Source organism: Amblyomma mixtum, chromosome 3 (assembly GCF_055824585.1).
Source record: "Amblyomma mixtum isolate Tamu chromosome 3, ASM5582458v1, whole genome shotgun sequence".
NCBI lineage: Eukaryota > Metazoa > Arthropoda > Arachnida > Ixodida > Ixodidae > Amblyomma > Amblyomma mixtum.
Window position 1 is genome coordinate 258,391,638 of NC_143014.1, and position 17,816 is coordinate 258,409,453.

Below are 17,816 nucleotides of genomic sequence, written 5' to 3' on the forward strand. Positions count from 1 at the left end.
TCGCCATCGGGCGCGAGGCCTCGTGGTAGGAACATGCTCCCGCCAGCTCGTCCCGTCCGGCCTTGGAGTTTCCCCTTGCCCTAGTGTCAGCGAATGTTCGCTCGCAACCGTGCTGGTGAGTCGGATGTCCTCGGTTCCTCAGCGTATTTTGTTGATAGGTGGCGTTGTTATTGTTTTAGCAATAAATGCCTGTTTGTGTCAGCCAATGTGCCGTTCCTTTGTTCCCTCGGAGCAAGGCCCGCCATGGTCAGCGTGTGCTCGGCAGGGTATACGATCACGTGGTGGGGTCCGGCAGTTTTGAGCTGTGTAAGCCACGATTAAACGGGGGAAATGTATTTGTTCCCCCTATTAAAACCCCACAAATGGTATCTAAACTGTCACCGGTGAGGCTGCATCAGTGAATAGCGAGAACATTGGTGCGCAAGGGCGTCCGCAGAATTTTTTGCAGGGGGGGGCCCCGTTGGTGCCCGGGGGGGGGGGGGGGGGGGGGGGGGGGTATGTTTGTAGCAGAAAGGCGCTATTTGCGGAGTAAATTTATTTATTTATATATAAATAAAAATTAAACAAAATGCACACATGAAAGAAAAATTACAAACAGCAAATTAAAGCGCGGCTAGGAGAGGTCCATTGGAGTTTATCAACGAAGAAACAACTAAAATTAATAAAAATGCAAAAAGATGCTATATCACTTCGTGGAGAAGAGTGCTCAGTCTTGCTGCATACGGGTTCTCGACTCACCCGGATTGATGACCAGCACACAGCACAATATGTTCACAAACACGCAACTACAGTCACTCAGTCAGTCTTCCTTGAACAGCAACTATAGGCGCCTCGGATTTTTCTGGGCGAATTGCGTAATTACACGTGTGATAAATTCACTTCTGTGCTTCATTACACGCTCTCGGTGCACACTCATCATACACATTGATTGGAAAAACTGTTGAACGCGTACGTTGAAAACAAAAGATGACTATATATACAACGAAAACTTATTTACAAGATAAATGCACGCTCGCAGCTTCATACACCTCGCTCCATCTTGCTTGCGCATCCGCACAGTCGAGCAACCGCACACACACTGCTCTCCGCTCGTCGTTTTCTCGTCCGCTGTCTTGGTTGTTCTCAGCTTCGCTGACAACCGGCCACTAAAAACACCCAAGCACAAACACAGAGGCGCGCACACGTGCAAGGGCTTACTTGCCGCAGTATCCCCGAATGCGCACTTTGGGGGTGAAAGGAACGCCGCGCAACTTCCGAGGGGAAGGGACACTCGCCACTCCAGTCGGAAAATTTGTTTTTGTGTTTTTATGGGGTTCAGAGCCCCAAAACGACTCAGGCTATGAGGGATGGAGTAGTACAGAGTTCCGGGTAATGTCGACCACCTGGGTCTCTTTACCATGCACTGACACGCACAGTACATGGGCGCTGTTGTGATTTGAGGCCCAGCCAGAGGTGACAGGCGAGCCAGGCAGGCGCCATCGGGCTGCGTTGACCAAAGGCGCTGGTTTTCGCAGAAGACGCAAAGAACGCTGGTGTGGGGGCGCCTCGGGAGACTGCGTCGCCGTGAACAAAAGCAGCTAATCCCCTTTGCCAGAGATTCTGAAAGCGGCGCTTCTACCGAACTGCGCTACCCGTGGATCGGAGGAGACAGCGAGCGGCGGCGGCGCCAACTCATCGCCCGCTTGCCCCTGAGCAGCCCGACAAAGCGGGGGTGGACACGGCTGATTTTACCTTCCCTCCTTAAGAATTCATCGGTGACCGGCGTAACGATAGGCGAAAACAAGATGCCCCGTGCACTGTCTGCCTCCGTGTCGCTATCTCTCTAGAGATCAAAGAAACAGACACCCATCTCAAGGCGGCTCGAAACACATGCTCGCCGGTGCCGCTGTATGTCTGGAACAGGTCGCCCTTCAGTAGAGCTAACGATGGTGTGGTTTGAAAACGGCGGAACGACGCACGCCCGGACGCGGCATTTCGCAGATGTGACCATGCGGGGCTGCTTTTACCCTTTTGACTGAGCGCACCACCGCCCCTGGCGTGCGGCCATCACTCACGGTTCGAGTGAGTGATTTTCCAGGGGGGTGCAGCCGCCCCCCCTTGCCCCCCCCTCCGGACGCCCATGTTGGTGCGTGGCTTTCCAACACCACTTTAACAATTGTAAGCTATGCTCAACACAGCATCTACAATACTGACATTATTGCACTGATTTAACAGATGATACCATCAAAAATGCATGCCTTGAAAGACAAGACCCTGTGCAGGCAAAAAGCACAGCAAGCTGCATGTTACATGTTACAGGGCTTCTGTGCACTAACATAGATGGCAGCAACTAGCAGCCCTTTGTTACTGGTAAGTATTCACAAAGGCAACTGCACTGCACGTGGTCTCCTTTGAAAGTATCCAGAAATCAAGATTTAATCAAGAATTCAGCTTAGTGGAGGCACTGCTCCCAGCCAGTCATTGTGAATTTCAAGTGGAAGTAATTGCCACTTAACAATAGTTGTTTCTAGGTGAATTTGATCAGATCTGGAGAAAATATGCTAGTGCAAATACTTCAGATCAACACAAACCTGTCTAGTCACTTTCCTTTCTCCTTTATGCCTGTCTAAAACGTTCATATTAACAATTTGGTTGAGTGGCTGGCAAAACATGCTTCAAGGGGTTTCACTGACAGTGCACCCAGCAGAGGGTGCCCTGAAGGTGGAGGCTTCACAAAGACAGACAACAGTTTTTGTTTGCCACAAGCACAAGAGGACTATACTACTGATGCGGTAAAAACATGCATGTCACAGAAAACAACCACCTACACTTGTACCATCTGGAGAGCAGGCAAACAGGGTATCAAGTAGCTTTTCCCGGCATTCAGCACAGACGCCTCCTTCCACCAGAGGGTGCTGCTGGCTCTCTTCCCCACTGGGCAGCACCACGTCACATGACACGCACACGTCTGCACATGCACAAGCACATCACATGATGCTTCTTTCCCCAGAGCTGGCTGTACGGCAGTGGGGAGAAAATGCCCAGCAGAGGAAGCAGCACATGCAGCCAGTATGCTTGGCTCACCTTCAAGTCGACGCTGCCGCTTCCTCACAGATTCCAGGGCACCTGCCAGTGCAAGATACTATCACCAAGAGCACACCCACATCTCTTGAACACTCTTTACGTGAACAGAAAACATTAACCCTTCTGATTCTTGACATCTTTACCGGCAGGCTCAGCAGCAAATGCGCTGTTGTACTGTCATTAGTTGCAAAACATACATAAATATTTGCTGCATATTATAAATGAACGCGGATGCCCTTGAAGTGCAACACAAACTGACTGCAACTCCAACCAGGAGACCACCACCCCAAATGCTATGCACAACCTGCTGCAAGATCTCACTGAGGAGCTTCTCAGAAGAGCGCTCCCTGCTACTACTTAATGTACCACCCCAGAATTAGCTAGGCCAACTCTAGGACTTGCACTGTCAAAACTGCACTCTCACAGTGCTTCGCAAAATAGTGGAGTGGACACTGATGGAAAATGCACACCACAGACAAAATACTAGGAGTATGTAGCTACTAAATACTACCAGCTTTAAAAGCAAATATCAAATCAAGAAAGAATTGGCAAATATTGAACTGCACAACAAATAGCAAAAACTGTGAAACAAACTTCAATGTTTACGAATTACTCATAAAAGCAAGGAGCTGCTGCACACATGCAGCAGTAAGCTTTACTGGTTGGGATGTAAAGATACTTCATCTCACACTTGGTACTTGCACTTCTGCAATAGCCAGGTGAGTGGGTTTCATTTTAGACAGCTCAGTGCCATGCCCCTCTGAGCAACGGGCATACCTTGCTCCCAACCTGCGAGCAGCAAGACATGTTTTTGCACCACCAACCTGATGGGTACAAACACTGCTGCCAGCATCAGTGCAGCATCTGATGCAGCATTTTAAAATCAATGCTCAGACCATCTACAGGACGGGGATAACAAGCACCGGAGTAGCCTCCTCCAATGTACTGTGTGATGCAGTTCTATTGCCACTCACACACTTCAACCACTTTCAGTGACTAAAACACTTATGCTGGGGCCACTTGTACTGAACACTAATTACACACCTCCTGACACCACACCCGAGTATTAAGTGAAGTCAGAAAAGAACCGTTCGAGAAAAACAAATTTCTACTGATAGGTGACTTATCCTTACCGAGCAATTATTGGGAATGCTGTCAATCATTTCCACAACACAGTAAATTTTTGAGCACTATACTCAACATAATGCTAACGTGCGACCTAGTATAAAACCAACACGTGTAATGACCTTGTAAATCTGCACTGGATTTGCTTTTTTGCCTAGAGGCCTGAATGGACATACCACTGCAGTTGTAGAAGGGATTTCTGACCACCTCGTCAGTGCTTGCCTCCAAACAGACAAGCCTCAGAGTGCTCTTTCAAAGACTACTCCCATGCAAAGGATAGATTCATTATTGAACATTTGGCAAAATGCCTTAATAACAGGCATGTCCGAGTAGTGAATTTTCAGTTCAAAGCAATGCGAATATTTTCGAACAGAAGTAAATAGGTTGAGACTCAAAACGCAATAGCAAAAAAAAAAAAAGAAGAAGCAATTCATTAGAGCTCAATAGCTTATGTCGAAGGAGGTGCTTTTCAGAATTCACTAAAGCAAATAAGATGAAAAAAATAATATTAAACACTTCAAACTTGCGCTAGGCACTGTTCAAGCAGCAGCAAGCCAAAATGTACTAAGCATCACAGCCTCAAGACCGTACCATGTGATCCTTTACGTATAATGAAAACTGCTCTTTATTAAAAAATTACCGTCCAATATCCCTAACATCATGTAGTAAACTAAATGAATGAAATATTGGACGCCGAGGTGGCTCAGTGACTGTGGTGCTCATCTGTTGACCCGAGAGACATAGGTTCTGTCCCAGCCATGGTGGTCGCTTTTTGACCACCGTGCTATATGCAAAATGCTACATGCCTGTATACTACGCAATGTAAGTGCATGTTAAAAGAACCCCAGGTGGCCAAAATTTCCACAGCGCTCCACAACAGCGTAATCTCATAGCCTGAACTGCTTTGGCACGTTAAACCCCATAAACCAAACCAAACATAATATTCATAATCAGATTAAAAGATTTCTGGGAGAATAGTAGGTCCTCTCTATTTTCCAACATAGTTTAAGAAAATCTGATCAACAGTTACAACATTATTTACAAAAAAAATTCATTCACTTCATGCCTTAATAAGAACTAGGCTAGAGCGAATAGTGGTTTGCTCGTTTGAAGCAAATACAGTACAACTCCACTGAGACTTTTTCACCGGACTATGGGGGAAAAAAAGGTAACAGCCGGGAAACTTAGTAGCCGAATACAGAGCGCAAAAAATGTACACTGCCGTCTGCCATTCTACTTTTTCTTGTAAGCGGAACATGCTTGTAAAGAATTTGCAAGGCTTCGCAGCTCCTGTGATCATTCTGCACACACAGAACATCCAGGATGCCCTGTGGTGCCTCTCTGTCTGCCTAAGCAGCTGCCAGTGGCAGAGGCAGTGGTGAGGAGGTGGGATGGGCGAAGCTGTTGCACTTCTGAGCACTGCTTCTACAGCAGCCACTTTAATCCTACGCAATCCTCTTCTACTGAAGTCTAGAAATTGCGCCTTTCAAACTGCGGGCAACAAGAAAAAGTGCATGACAGACACAAAAAATCCTCGGAACAAAAGCCTCCCACCAACACTGTTGAGCAGTACGAACTTCGAGTAATGAGGCTCGACACTGACGAGACCATATTCTTTCTTTCTTCTCATCAAAAAACTGCACTTTTAAGCATCAAATGCTATTAGCTTCCATTGTCGGCCACCGGTGACCTTGGTGCCAGAATGTAGCACAACATGGTGCCAAACCTAAACACTGGCGAAACTTTCAGTTCACCCACTCCTGGTGCCTACGTCCCACGCTGCCGCCACAGCAGCGCATGCATCAACAACAGCATCTTTATGGCCCTGCAGTGAAAAGAAATTCCAGCGCGTGGCGTGAAGGAGCTGAAGTTCTGCCCTGCAGCCCAAGAGGAGCACACATGCAATCCTGGTGGCACCTGACAAGCGAGGCGACAGCGTCGTGTGACTTGACGTCATTATGTAATGTGTGGGCCGGCAACAAAGGTCCCATAGCGCCATCCATCAGCACGGCTGGTAACCAGCTCTGGTCACTTGGTTCACCTTACAGAAAAAGCGGTAAGGAAAGTCGAGCGCACTGTTGTTCACAAAGGAAAGCTTAGGAAAGAAAAGCGATTGAAGTTGGATGCTCCCCAGGAATCCAGTGCGGCTATCAGTGTCTATGAGTCCTAGAAAACACTGCACCTTCCCTGCAACACATTTCATGCTTACAGCAACTTTTGAAACTGACACAGTCTGTGAGTTTTTTTACCCATAGGATAGGTTCACCACCTACGAAAAAGACTAGATATAGTGCTTAGGTGCAATGCTCAGCAATACTTCCATCATGAAATTCGCACACGCAGACATTTGCTCTTCCACATCCTATAAACTGTGCAGAGTAGAAGTCATTGCTTACTATTCATAATTCAACCATGACCTCAATACACATGTGCTGTTTGCGACCTGTTGGAAAATTATTGCCCTGTGCGGCCTATTTCCATAACTTAAATCGGATTGAAAGTCCCAGCTCCTACCTTTTTTTTTTTTAACTCACTACAGATGGTCGGAGGAGTCAACCAACCTTTCAGTCAGTTCTGTGGTGGCTTGCCGCTCTGCCATCAGTGGAGTGATATGTAGCGATCGGCTAAAGCAAAGAGTCCATGAGCATTTTTATTTCTGCGGGCCTAATTTGCGGCTATGTAGCCTCTGACTGGATCTATTTATTTATGGAAACCTAAAAAACAAAATAAAACCGAAAGCGAAGCCGCCATGCAACTGTCTGAAAGGCACTCCATGCATTACAGTTGAACCTCGATATAACGAAGTCCTACTTGCAGCCGAAAATTTCGTTACATCGCAAATTTCGTTACGTCGAGGTTCCCATGTTTCAGCTGTCAAAATAAAGTATAACTGGTTCAGGAACACTGCTTGTTGATGGGAACTTGTAAATCACTTATTGAGGAAATATGCAAGAAAATCGAGTAATAGTATCGCTAACAAGGGCACCGGATGTTTTTTTCTACATCAGGAGCATAATGAGTGATAGCAAACACCGCGAAGGCATCATTTTTCTCCGTGTGCGCATAGCAAAAGAACGAGCGCAGCGCCTAGTACTGAAAGCCGCCACAAGATGTCGCTACTGGTATCATCATCATCAGCATTGAACATTTGCAGCCGGGGACGCATCAGAGAAAAATAAAGAAAAATGTTCGCATCGCTCACGCCGGCGCGGTGGGATTGTGCACGCGGCGCGGTTATACTCCGACGTAGCGCGTGCGCGCGCGGCACGGCGACGTCACGTCCGCGAAACAGCGGCGCCCGATCGCCAGCGTGTTCGGCGGCTACCGGCGCGCTCTGACGGCGCCCGGCGCGGAATGCAGCCGGCTGCATTCCGCGCGGCACGTCGCCGTGCCGCCGTGCCGCGCGCGCACGCGCGCTCGCGCTACGTCGGAGTATAACCGCGCCGCGTGCACAATCCCACCGCGCCGGCGTGAGCGATGCGAACATTTTTCTTTATTTTTCTCTGATGCGTGCTGCATTTCGCGCGGGCCGCGCCGAAGCCGCCCACCCAGAATGCACCGCGCGCGCCTCCCACGCCACGCCTCCCCTCTACCCCCTTCACCACTCGCCTCCTCTGCCAGGGCACGTCTTTTTTTTCTTTTTCGCCGCTCCCCCGTTTTAAAGGTACGACCACACTAGCTCCACGAGTTTGTCAACACTGAAGACTTTTTTTTGTTGTTGTCTACGAGGACATCGCACGCAAAAACAAAAAAAAACGAACGGACGCTGCAAGAAAATTCCGGTTTGCGCTTTCACGTTCAGAGTCTACAGCTCGCCAGTGGCGTCATGGCGCGGCGCGTCTTGAAACTTCCATGCCGCGGGCTTTGTATGCGCACGACAGATGGCGCGGCAGTACGTTCTCGCAGATTCCCACACTGCCGGCAAAATTGGCGCATAAAAGGGCAAATACAAACTGCGTTTCGTCTCGGCTAAACTTTTAGCTCTCATTCGATTGTCAAGGTAGCTCCTGGCACATGCATGCGATGCGCAAGGACTTCGTTACATCGAAAGTGCGGAGCAAAATTACTTCGTTAAATCGCGAAAAAAAATACATGGTTTTCAATGGGGAAGTGATTGGGAAATGAAAAAAATGCGTTACATCGCGAATTTCGTTACATTGAGGTTCGTTACATCGAGGTTCGACTGTAGTTGATTCCTTCTATCATCTCTTCTATCATCTGCGGTGAGTTCAAAAAGGAGGTAGCCGGGAAGTTTAATCCATTTAAATTATGAAAATCAGCTGCATAGGACAATAGCTAGAAGTTTCTAACAATGCTCGGAATGGGTAGAACGAGTCCTCATGGTAGAAACACGAATTCAGATTCGTCTTCAGTGCACCTTTAAAGTAATCACAATTGAAGGGGTACACAGGAAAGCTGCAAGGTTTGCTCATCCAAAACTCTCGATCTGAGATTTTATGCCCAGCTCACCTGTCTCATGCATTGCCTCTTCTTGTGGTGCAACCAGAGGCACAGCAGGTGCCTGCATGCGCCCAAGGTTGGCTCGGACAGCCTCAGGTACTGCAAGAGACACCATGGGTCGAGTGAGCCTCTGCAACGACCTACAATCTAGAATGCGCCCCTGAATTGAAGTTTTGTTTATTTACAGAATTAAGTGCATGCTTTCCCTGCTAAAAGTTCCTTGTGCAGCTTCAGTTTGAACAGTGGCACATAAGCGGTGCATGAAAATGTATCACCGACCAGTTACCAACAAACTCAAGAATCAAAGGGAAAATATGTACAGGTGTGGACGTAAGCAAACATAGCATGCTGTTCTGTTCTACATGCAGTCACAACTGTCCTAGCAGAAACCGAGTCACACTGTTTCCATGAGCAACTGTACCAGCAACCACTACCATACCTCCCATTCAATGTTTAATTTCCATTAGACAAGTAATAAATAAAGTTTGAAGGCCATAGCGTACTCTATTTACTTCTATCTGCACCTGTACATGGACCTCTAGTAACAGGCATCACCAATACCAATAAGCAGAATCACACTCAAACAAAACTGAACCACAATTAAGAGAAGAGCCAAACTGCAAGCGAACAACCGTGCTTTGTTACAGCACACTGTTTTAGACATGTTCAGAAGATGAGGCTGGTTCCCCTCTGGTGGGGTGCCTGCAGTACACCCTCCACTGTGGCTCTGCTATGTGCCAGGCAAATAGCGGCTCAGGTGTACCAAATATACCAGCCCCTCACCACATACTAAAAGAACCCCGAGAGTTCATTTCTCTGAGCAAGCTGCTTTTAAAATAAGCACATAAGCACACAAAAGGATTGTACATGCTCCACTTAAAAAAAAAAGAATCAGAGAAATTCAAGGGCTTTCAAGGCCCTTTTACGGGATTTACAAGGAACCACTGCATCTTCAACATCCACTAAATTCCGTTGGCATCAGTAACCAATACGTTCACGCAGCACGTGCTGTTAATGTCAGATGCCTGTGATGAAGTATTGACTAGTCGATCATTCGTACTGGCAGTTAAACAAGTGTTCGCATACCAAACCCGCCACTGCTCATTTCATACAAGAGCTGTGTTTTGCACTTTTCATGCGGCTTTTCAGTGCAGACTGACCTGTGACAGCCAGGTTGAAGCATTTACCCCATAGCATGCATTTCCCTCTATACAGGTTCATAGCATCCAGAACCCCCTAGTGCATGTATTCACCATTACTGAGCCATGAGCTTTGAAATTTACGCTTTCTGGGAATTCTTATGCACTGCAGGATTGCTGGATCCACATCCGGAAAACTACCTAAATGCTCCACAGTGCAGTCTTTGGGTTTTGCGCATATGCAACGCAAAACCACAACAAGCCAGCAACTGAAATAAAGGTTGCCGGAATTACAGAACGGCCGGAAACAGCAATGGCCTCAACGTGGCCAGCAATCTCAAGTGCATCTGCCAAGCTCGCGAAGCTTTCATGGTGAAATTTTAGACATGAAGTACAAACATATACTCAAAAGAAAACATTCGACAGAAGTCTGTCTGGTTGGGAAATTTAATGTTAGGAGAAGGTAAGTGACGCCAACCAAGTAAAATACAGGAAAAACACGACGTTTCGGGACCGGCTCGGCCCCTTCTTCACGGTGTGACTACGGGCGAGCGCAGCTTGGGCGAGCGCAGCCAAGCTGCGCTCGCCCGTAGTCACACCGTGAAGAAGGGGCCGAGCCGGTCCCGAAACGTCGTGTTTTTCCTGTATTTTACTTGGTTGGCGTCACTTACCTTCTCCTAACAGTACAAACATATGCATTGAGAAAAAAAATTGGCAGTGACTTAGCTCTGGTTAAGCCTGGATATACAAGCGAAAAGCTGCAGTTATGCTTTGTTTGACGTCATAGCTGTCGCAGTTCGCACACAATGCACTGGGAGCACCATGATAGAGGTGTAGATTTTGAGCCAACTCCCTCGCTACCACTTCTGGGTCTTCTTCCTTCCATGGTGAATGTCTGCGCCTCTTCTACGGCCGCCGCCGCACACGCGTGCGTTCTCGCAACGCCTTGCGAAAGAACCTTCTCTTGGGACGGCGGCGGAGACCGTGCAGCTGCGGCAAGGGGTAAACCGGTGGCGAGGAGAAGGGAGGGGCTGGCGAGGAGGAGGAAGGGCGCGCTGCGGCGGCGCCCAGGGGTGGCCCACGCAAAGCGCGGTGTTGACGAGCCTAGTGAAGCTATTCGCTTCAAAAAACAATTTTCTTTTTATTCACGCATCTGAAGAGTTTCTCACTGCAAATCACGATTTTCATATATTTATGATTTTTCAAGGACTTTCAAGGGTCTTGAAAATCAGATATTTCAATTTGAAGATTTTCAAGAATTTCAAAGCCTTGTGCACACTTTGGATGCGGTAAGAAAGACAAAAAGCCATATGCCCGACCATTGGAAAAGACTAAAAGATGCTACTAAAATCACACCGGAAAGTCCATAACAGCGACATGGTGTTTCGATCGTGGGGAAGGTAGCAGACTGTCAAAACCATTCCTGAGCAAGCTCATTGGTCAGTGCGCTGTGGTGGCTTCAACTGTGCACAACACTAGGGCTGGATCGAGATCACACAGGCCCAAGAAATCTTGGAAGCTTGTCTCATCAAGAACAGAGGCAATATACCCGAGACAGCGTGAGGTGTATATGTCAACAATAAAAATACAGTGAAATATTGGTATTAAAAACTTCACACTAACCAACTAACAAACTTTTTCTAGATCTCATTACAAGTTACTATATTTATGACAGGGAAGATAATCTTGGACTAAATTATCACTGAAGTCACAATTAGAAAAGCTTCATAGAATCTGCATTTCTGCATTTCAATCACAAAGGTGACCAGTTCTCATTGCCTTTGGCCTCTTATACAATATATTACGCAAGATTCTTGTGATAAACTTTTTGAGGGATGTACAGACTTCTTTAAATGGATGCCACTGGTTTCTCCTGATAAGAACAAGTAATAGAAGGGTAAACTTATCATCCTGTCTTCCATAAAACTTTGGTTACAGGGCATCGAAGGTTAACCAGTCGCCTATGAAAAGTGAAAAAAAAACAAGAAGAGAGGAGGAGACAGGACAGTTATAAGAAAGAGATAGGAAAGTGAAAGATAGAGGGGAGGATAGAAAAAGGCGACTGCTGATTTCCCGCGGTCGGGTCAAGGCGGAGGTGCCATCTACGGGAAGCTGGGACCACAGTGGTGTCAAAAGAGCTACTACTGGGGCTAGTCGGAAATACATTCTTGAAGATATTGGTGAGCGCTGTCAAAATACGGAAAATGGGACGAACACACAGGACGAAGTGCTTTGTGTTGCCTCGGCCAGGTGTGTTGCCTCGGCCGAGGGGCCTTAAAGGTTCAAACGCTCGGCATCGGCTCAACCATCAGTATCCTCTTTTCCCCGGACACGGCGATGCCACACACGGCTAAGCATGGGTGCTTGGGACCGTGGTGGCCCTGCGCACCATCATCCCCCTGCTGGGATGGCCCTGTGGATGCTCAGCAACCCGTGGTGACGCCACTCACCAACATCTTCATGTAGCAGATGCCCCTGTGGGGAACTGGTGTCATAATCGTATGAATACAGTAACACTACTTTGACAGGCGTCAATATTGTGACTCTTTCCATACAAGCGTGTGAGCACGCTGCTACCAGAGCCACAGCACTTGAAGCACTAGCTGGCTTGAGCAGGTGGTGTAACAAGCATGTCAAGACATCAGCAGAACTTCATTTGATGCCAGGTTCTGCCTTTAAAGAGAACTCCGACTAATAAATTCAAATTCCTATCATTCTATTATTCCTGCTGATGTCCACAAGCACAATACGATCAAAAGAAGAAAATGTTACTGATAACAAACAATTTTGCGAAAAATGCTAAAAGCCATGAATTTTAGTAGAAACACGGAAATATAGAGGCCGTAAGTATCCCACAGAAATCGCTAGAAGCACATTTCATCGAAAAGGAAGGCAGCATAGGGGCAAGTGATGTGCTTACCGTTTCCTACACAGCAAATAAGCTTCCTTCATGCAATGTTGTGACCTCGTACCTGGTCTATCTCTATAAATAAACTGCCTTGTATGTTGAACGCTTTGTGGCTCACAGGCTGAAGAATGTGATGCATGTGTGTGCATGGACAGCGCTGTGTAGATGAAATCAATTTAGCTAAACTGTACAACCTCCAATCTGTTTTTCCACATCGTACTGTTTCCTGCATTCCAACACGTTTTGTGGCACCCCACCAATAATCACAAGCCCCAGAGGCACTGTTTTTGGTGAGCGAAGCACTACAAGTAAAACTGCCTGCTCGGTTCTGTGTCTCTGAGGCAATCTCAACCACATGACGAGACATTTGCAAAGTAAACACACAGTGCGAGCACATGCAATTGAGCATCACCTGGTCCTGCTGTATGTTCCGCCAGAGCCGTGTTGGGGAATGTGGCCAGGGCCCAGACCAATGGATCGGCGCCTGTAGAAGTACCTGACCTTGCCGCCATCTCCTGCAGAAAAGGCAGCGTGGGAGCCACACACTGTTACCACTTGAAGCGCTACAAAGGAACAGGCCAACTAAACGACGAGCCAGCTAATCCAGTTTTCAAAGTGACCTGTTATCCAAGCAGCTATCACACATATCCATCATTAGTGTCTCTGCTAGGATGCTGAAACATGTCATGCACCTTTCACCATATACACTGAAAGCACGTCAATTCAAACTTCATTTATTTGAACTTCTAGATGATTTGAACAGTGCAACATGGTCCGCTCACACTCCATAAGAGTCTATGTAAAACATAGCTCGTTCGCTGTAATGCCTGCCACTAAAGCACCTACGAGACTGCACCACCTCTTTGGAGGAAATGTGGAGAGGGTAAAATGGCCGGATGATGGAGGGGTCTCTTTCTCCATGTTAGCAGCATCATGGCAGTGGCAACTAGCTGCATGACCTCCGAGATATGTACCTGACTGCTCACTGTAGCTACCGATTTTGAAGACCTCAGTAGCTTGCTATGTTAGCTTTTGCTGATGAGCAATGGATGACATGACCAGTGCCAAGATACAGTGAATCAGGTACATCGCACTGTCTCCGGCACTCTGAAACCACAGTCATGCACAAAACCACGTGTGCTAAACCAGTGAATTGAAGTGTTCCCTGATGTTTGCCGAGTGTCTTTGTCTCAGTTTTCCAGTGCCCTCTACGTCACATTCTGCAAAATTGGTAGCAGGAGTCACTCCAAGTTACACTTCCGCAGAGTGCAACGGTGCAGTCATTTAAAAATGCTGTCCATCTGCTGTATTTACCTTGCCGAAACGCGTCAAAATTCTGCTGCGGTGGCTCAGTGGTTATGGCGCTCAGCTGCTGACCCAAAGGATGCGGGTTCGATCCCAGCCGTGGCGATCGAATTTCAATAGAAGCGAAATTCTAGAAGCCCGTGCACTGTGCGATGTAAGTGCATGTTAAAGATCCCCACGTGGGCGAAATTTCCGGAGCCCTTCACTATGACCTCCCCCTAGCCTGAGTTGCTTTGAGGCATTACACCCCCATAAACCATAAAACGCTTCAAAACAAGACTGCAACCATGTATGAAGTCAATACTGGTCTGTTATCGAAACATGATATCGCCAAAAAGCCCACTCATTTAGTGGCTTGCTACTCGGGATCAGAAGGCCAGAAAATTGGGCAAAATGCAATTGTCGTGGAGACTTATGCTTCTCAACATAAACAGTTGAGTAGCCCTGCGACTCACAAGTGCGAACATGCGAGTTGCAGAGGTTAGGTAACCATTTTCATCAAAAAGCGGCATTCACGGAATGGCCACATGCTGCTATATTTTCCAGCCTTCCGACCATGCTTAAAGGCGATAGCACGTCCTTCGCAACTCCAGCGCAGCCCTCCACTGCAAACTGGGACGTGCTGAAAGCCGCCCATCTCTTCTTCACTTTTGAAGGTGAAAAGGAGGCCTTCCACTAAGGTCCAGCTTTAGAACATCTACTTACTACTTACCACTCAACACTGCAGCACTTCCGCAATTATGTAACCCCCTCCCCCTTTCTACCTGGGAGTCGAGCCGGAATTTTTTCAGGTTCGGTTCGGGTTTACACCTTTTGGGCTCCAGAGCAACATTCTGTTCTGGTTCGAACCAGTTCGTACCTCATCGAACTGGTTCAAACAGGTGAAGAACAAAAAAAAGAACTCTGAAAATAGATGGGCTTTGATCAATCTTGTTATGCTGTTTACTTTTCTGTGTGATGGTGCAGTAATCCCTCGTTATAACGAAATTGCTTCATTCGAAATTTCTTCCAGTCCCAACCAAAACACATGCTTTTTAAGTCGCATTACTCGAACCGCATGAAGAGCTTGACCCGCTTAGAGCGAAGTGGCGAGCGGAGGCATCGCCGCCGTGGTTGCACATGCAGTGATGCAGGCATAGAATAGGCCACAAAAGTACCAAACCCACGATCCGTGGCCTGCCTAGTAACGGGTGCTAAGCGAGTGCCAAACCGCGGTGTCTTGGATGCAGAAAAGTGGAAAGTCATGCTCGATTCGCGCCATCCGACCAGATTAATGGTCTAAATGCGTGGTATGGTCAATGAATTTTGTTGTTAAGATGGGGATACATGTGCGAAAAGCGAGTGTGGTTCACTGTGGCGCGTCGTTGAGAAAGGCGTCCAACCTGCGTCCAACCTGCTGCCGCTCGCGGCAAACGCAATGACTGGAAGCGGCAGAAAACACGAGCACGGAGAGCGGCAGCGTCGTGACGATATAGGGTGCGCTCCTCTGAGCCAGGCTGGCTTGTCAGCCTTGATGCCGGCCACCGGCGTCTCAAAAAGGCAATAGTATTGTTTGTTCACGTTCATAGTAAGCCTTGGGATAGATTAATGTCAAAAATGCATCATTTCTGATGATCGTTGGCCAATATCGAGTTGCTGGTAGGGTGATGACTGCGGTACAAGCAAATTTACAAGCAAGCTGCAGCCTAGCAACTGCCGCAGCTGGCGGATGTCATGTGCTCGCCACGCGGCGTCCGCCAGCTTTCTCGCAGTTGTGGTCGCTTATCGCTAATAACGAATTTTTCCGCCGTCCCGCTGACTTCATTATAACAAGGCATTACTGTATATGAAAAAAATGCTAAATTTTAGGGGTGTGCGAATAGTGGTTTTTTGATTCGAAGCGAATTCGAAGCGAATAGCAATTTTCTTCGAATAATTCCAAAGCGAATAGTTCGAACAGTACTTCTGGCACTAAAAAAAGGCTGAATGACAGTAGGCATTTCAAAAAACCATTTACTTTCCTAACACATGATGCCATTACATACTGCACTGAGGCTTTATTTAAAACCATGCTTCAAAATTTTAAGAGAGCACCTAAAGTGAGTTAAGAACAATTTTTACCGGTTTGGTAATAAAAAGTTATAACACATAAAAATACCACCTGTTTTCTGATAAGAAATTAGACATAAAATACAAAAAATGACAGTATAACAGAACGGTGCCAGTAGTACAACCAATAACTGAAACCATAGGAGTAACTGCACTACACTGCAGCAAGAGCACTGAGAACAATAATGAAAAAAAAAGGACATTCTGCACTACCGGTGACCAGTAGTCGAATGTCCAACACTGAGCTAGGCAATCACGTTCGGTGCACCGACTTGCCACTTGCATTTCTATAGTTTAGGATCCTAACTTATTGGCTTAGATTGCGCCTTCTTTTCGGTTACGCCGATGGGACTGCTGCGTCCGAAGATGTTAATATGGAATATAGGCTGACCGGACCTCCTAGCAGCACTGCCAGCATCGCACCATCGCGTATCCACAGCTTCCACAGCACCGATAGGTTGGCCGTACTGTCGGGGACGGAGCGTTCAGGACGCACCGCCCATGGCTCAAATGCGTCGCCATCACCTTGCGGCCGGAGATTGGCGCGTCTATTTCGCTATCTGAGGGGTGCTCGTATGGAAACGTCGGCTCTGCTCTGTCTCTCTTGGGTTTAGTGCAGCTAACTGGCGCTCTTCTTGGCCTATGCCGTCACTCTGACGAGGCGTGTCGCACAATGCATTTTTTGTTTTTGCATTTCACTAGCAGCTCGCGGCTGCTGTTTGCCGGAGTGTTGCTTCGCTTATCAAGCGGAAGGATCGGAACATCGTCCCGGTTACATTCCCCGACTAGGAAGAATGGAAGCGGCTGTACAAAACTCTAGCGCCGCAAGCGAAACGTCATTCGCACCGCTCGCGCCTCCTGGCAAAATTGTCCCCGGTAGTACCTCCGAGCAACAATTAGCATCGCGCTTCCAAGAATGCTCTGAGCCTCCAACGTACCGGAGTGCCCGAGTTGCGGGGACGGAGTGCGGCACGCCACCGAAGGCGGCTCAATGCCCTGATTACGACGGCGTTCCGTTCCCACCAATGCGCAGGCAGTCAGAATAGCAAGAAAAGATGCCAGTCATAGATGGATGCGATCATTTCGTTCTACTAAAGTTCGGCGTTATCACACGCTAAATGCGCCGTTCCCATTGAAGTAAGTATACACTTCGGCGACATCGAGTCCCCGCGCTGCCGCTGAATTTTTCTCGCCTCCGCCGGTAATATGATGGCTTGCTTCAATGCGGCCGAGAACGGTTGCCCATGTTCGGTACGCATGATTTGTCGCCTGATTGGGTGAAGCGATAGGGCTGTGTGTTTATCTTCGCATCTGTCGTATCAGATAATCTTTTCCGCAGCTCTATTGAGAAAAAAAAAGAGGGAGGGGATGAACGCGGCCAAGCGATGCCTGCGTTCGAATACTTGCGGCGTCCGAGCTCATCGATAACGTCACCGCCAGCCAGAGTATATAAAGAGTTCGCTGACAATAAACTGAGGTTTCTTGTTTAGAAGCTTAGACGACTGTTGGCTGTGTTCTTCATTGCGTCTGCGTCGACACGGTGGCAGCGACGCGGCTTATGGCAGCCTTAGTGCGGGGGCTCGAAGACGGCCAGAACGCAGGATATTTTGCAAGAGCGCGTCGCCATCACCTTTCTTTCGTTTGTCGCTTGGTTCGCACCCCGGCCTGATCGTGATTTGCATACTAACTGACCCCCGAGCGTTGAAAGCGCGATAAAAAAAAAGCCA

General features: G+C 47.7%; 1 protein-coding gene across 1 annotated transcript in view; it reads right to left on the minus strand.

The window, feature by feature from the left end:
* LOC149354524 (DNA (cytosine-5)-methyltransferase 3B-like) overlaps positions 1–17,816 on the minus strand; it is a 148,898-nt gene that overhangs the window by 92,557 nt on the left and 38,525 nt on the right. Inside the window, exons 4-7 of the mRNA XM_089575998.1 lie at positions 13,109–13,211; positions 8,659–8,748; positions 3,064–3,105; positions 2,808–2,947 (exon numbers count right to left, since the gene is read on the minus strand). Coding sequence (XP_089432124.1) covers positions 2,808–2,947; positions 3,064–3,105; positions 8,659–8,748; positions 13,109–13,211 — 375 coding nt within the window. The remainder of the gene's footprint in view (positions 1–2,807; positions 2,948–3,063; positions 3,106–8,658; positions 8,749–13,108; positions 13,212–17,816) is intronic.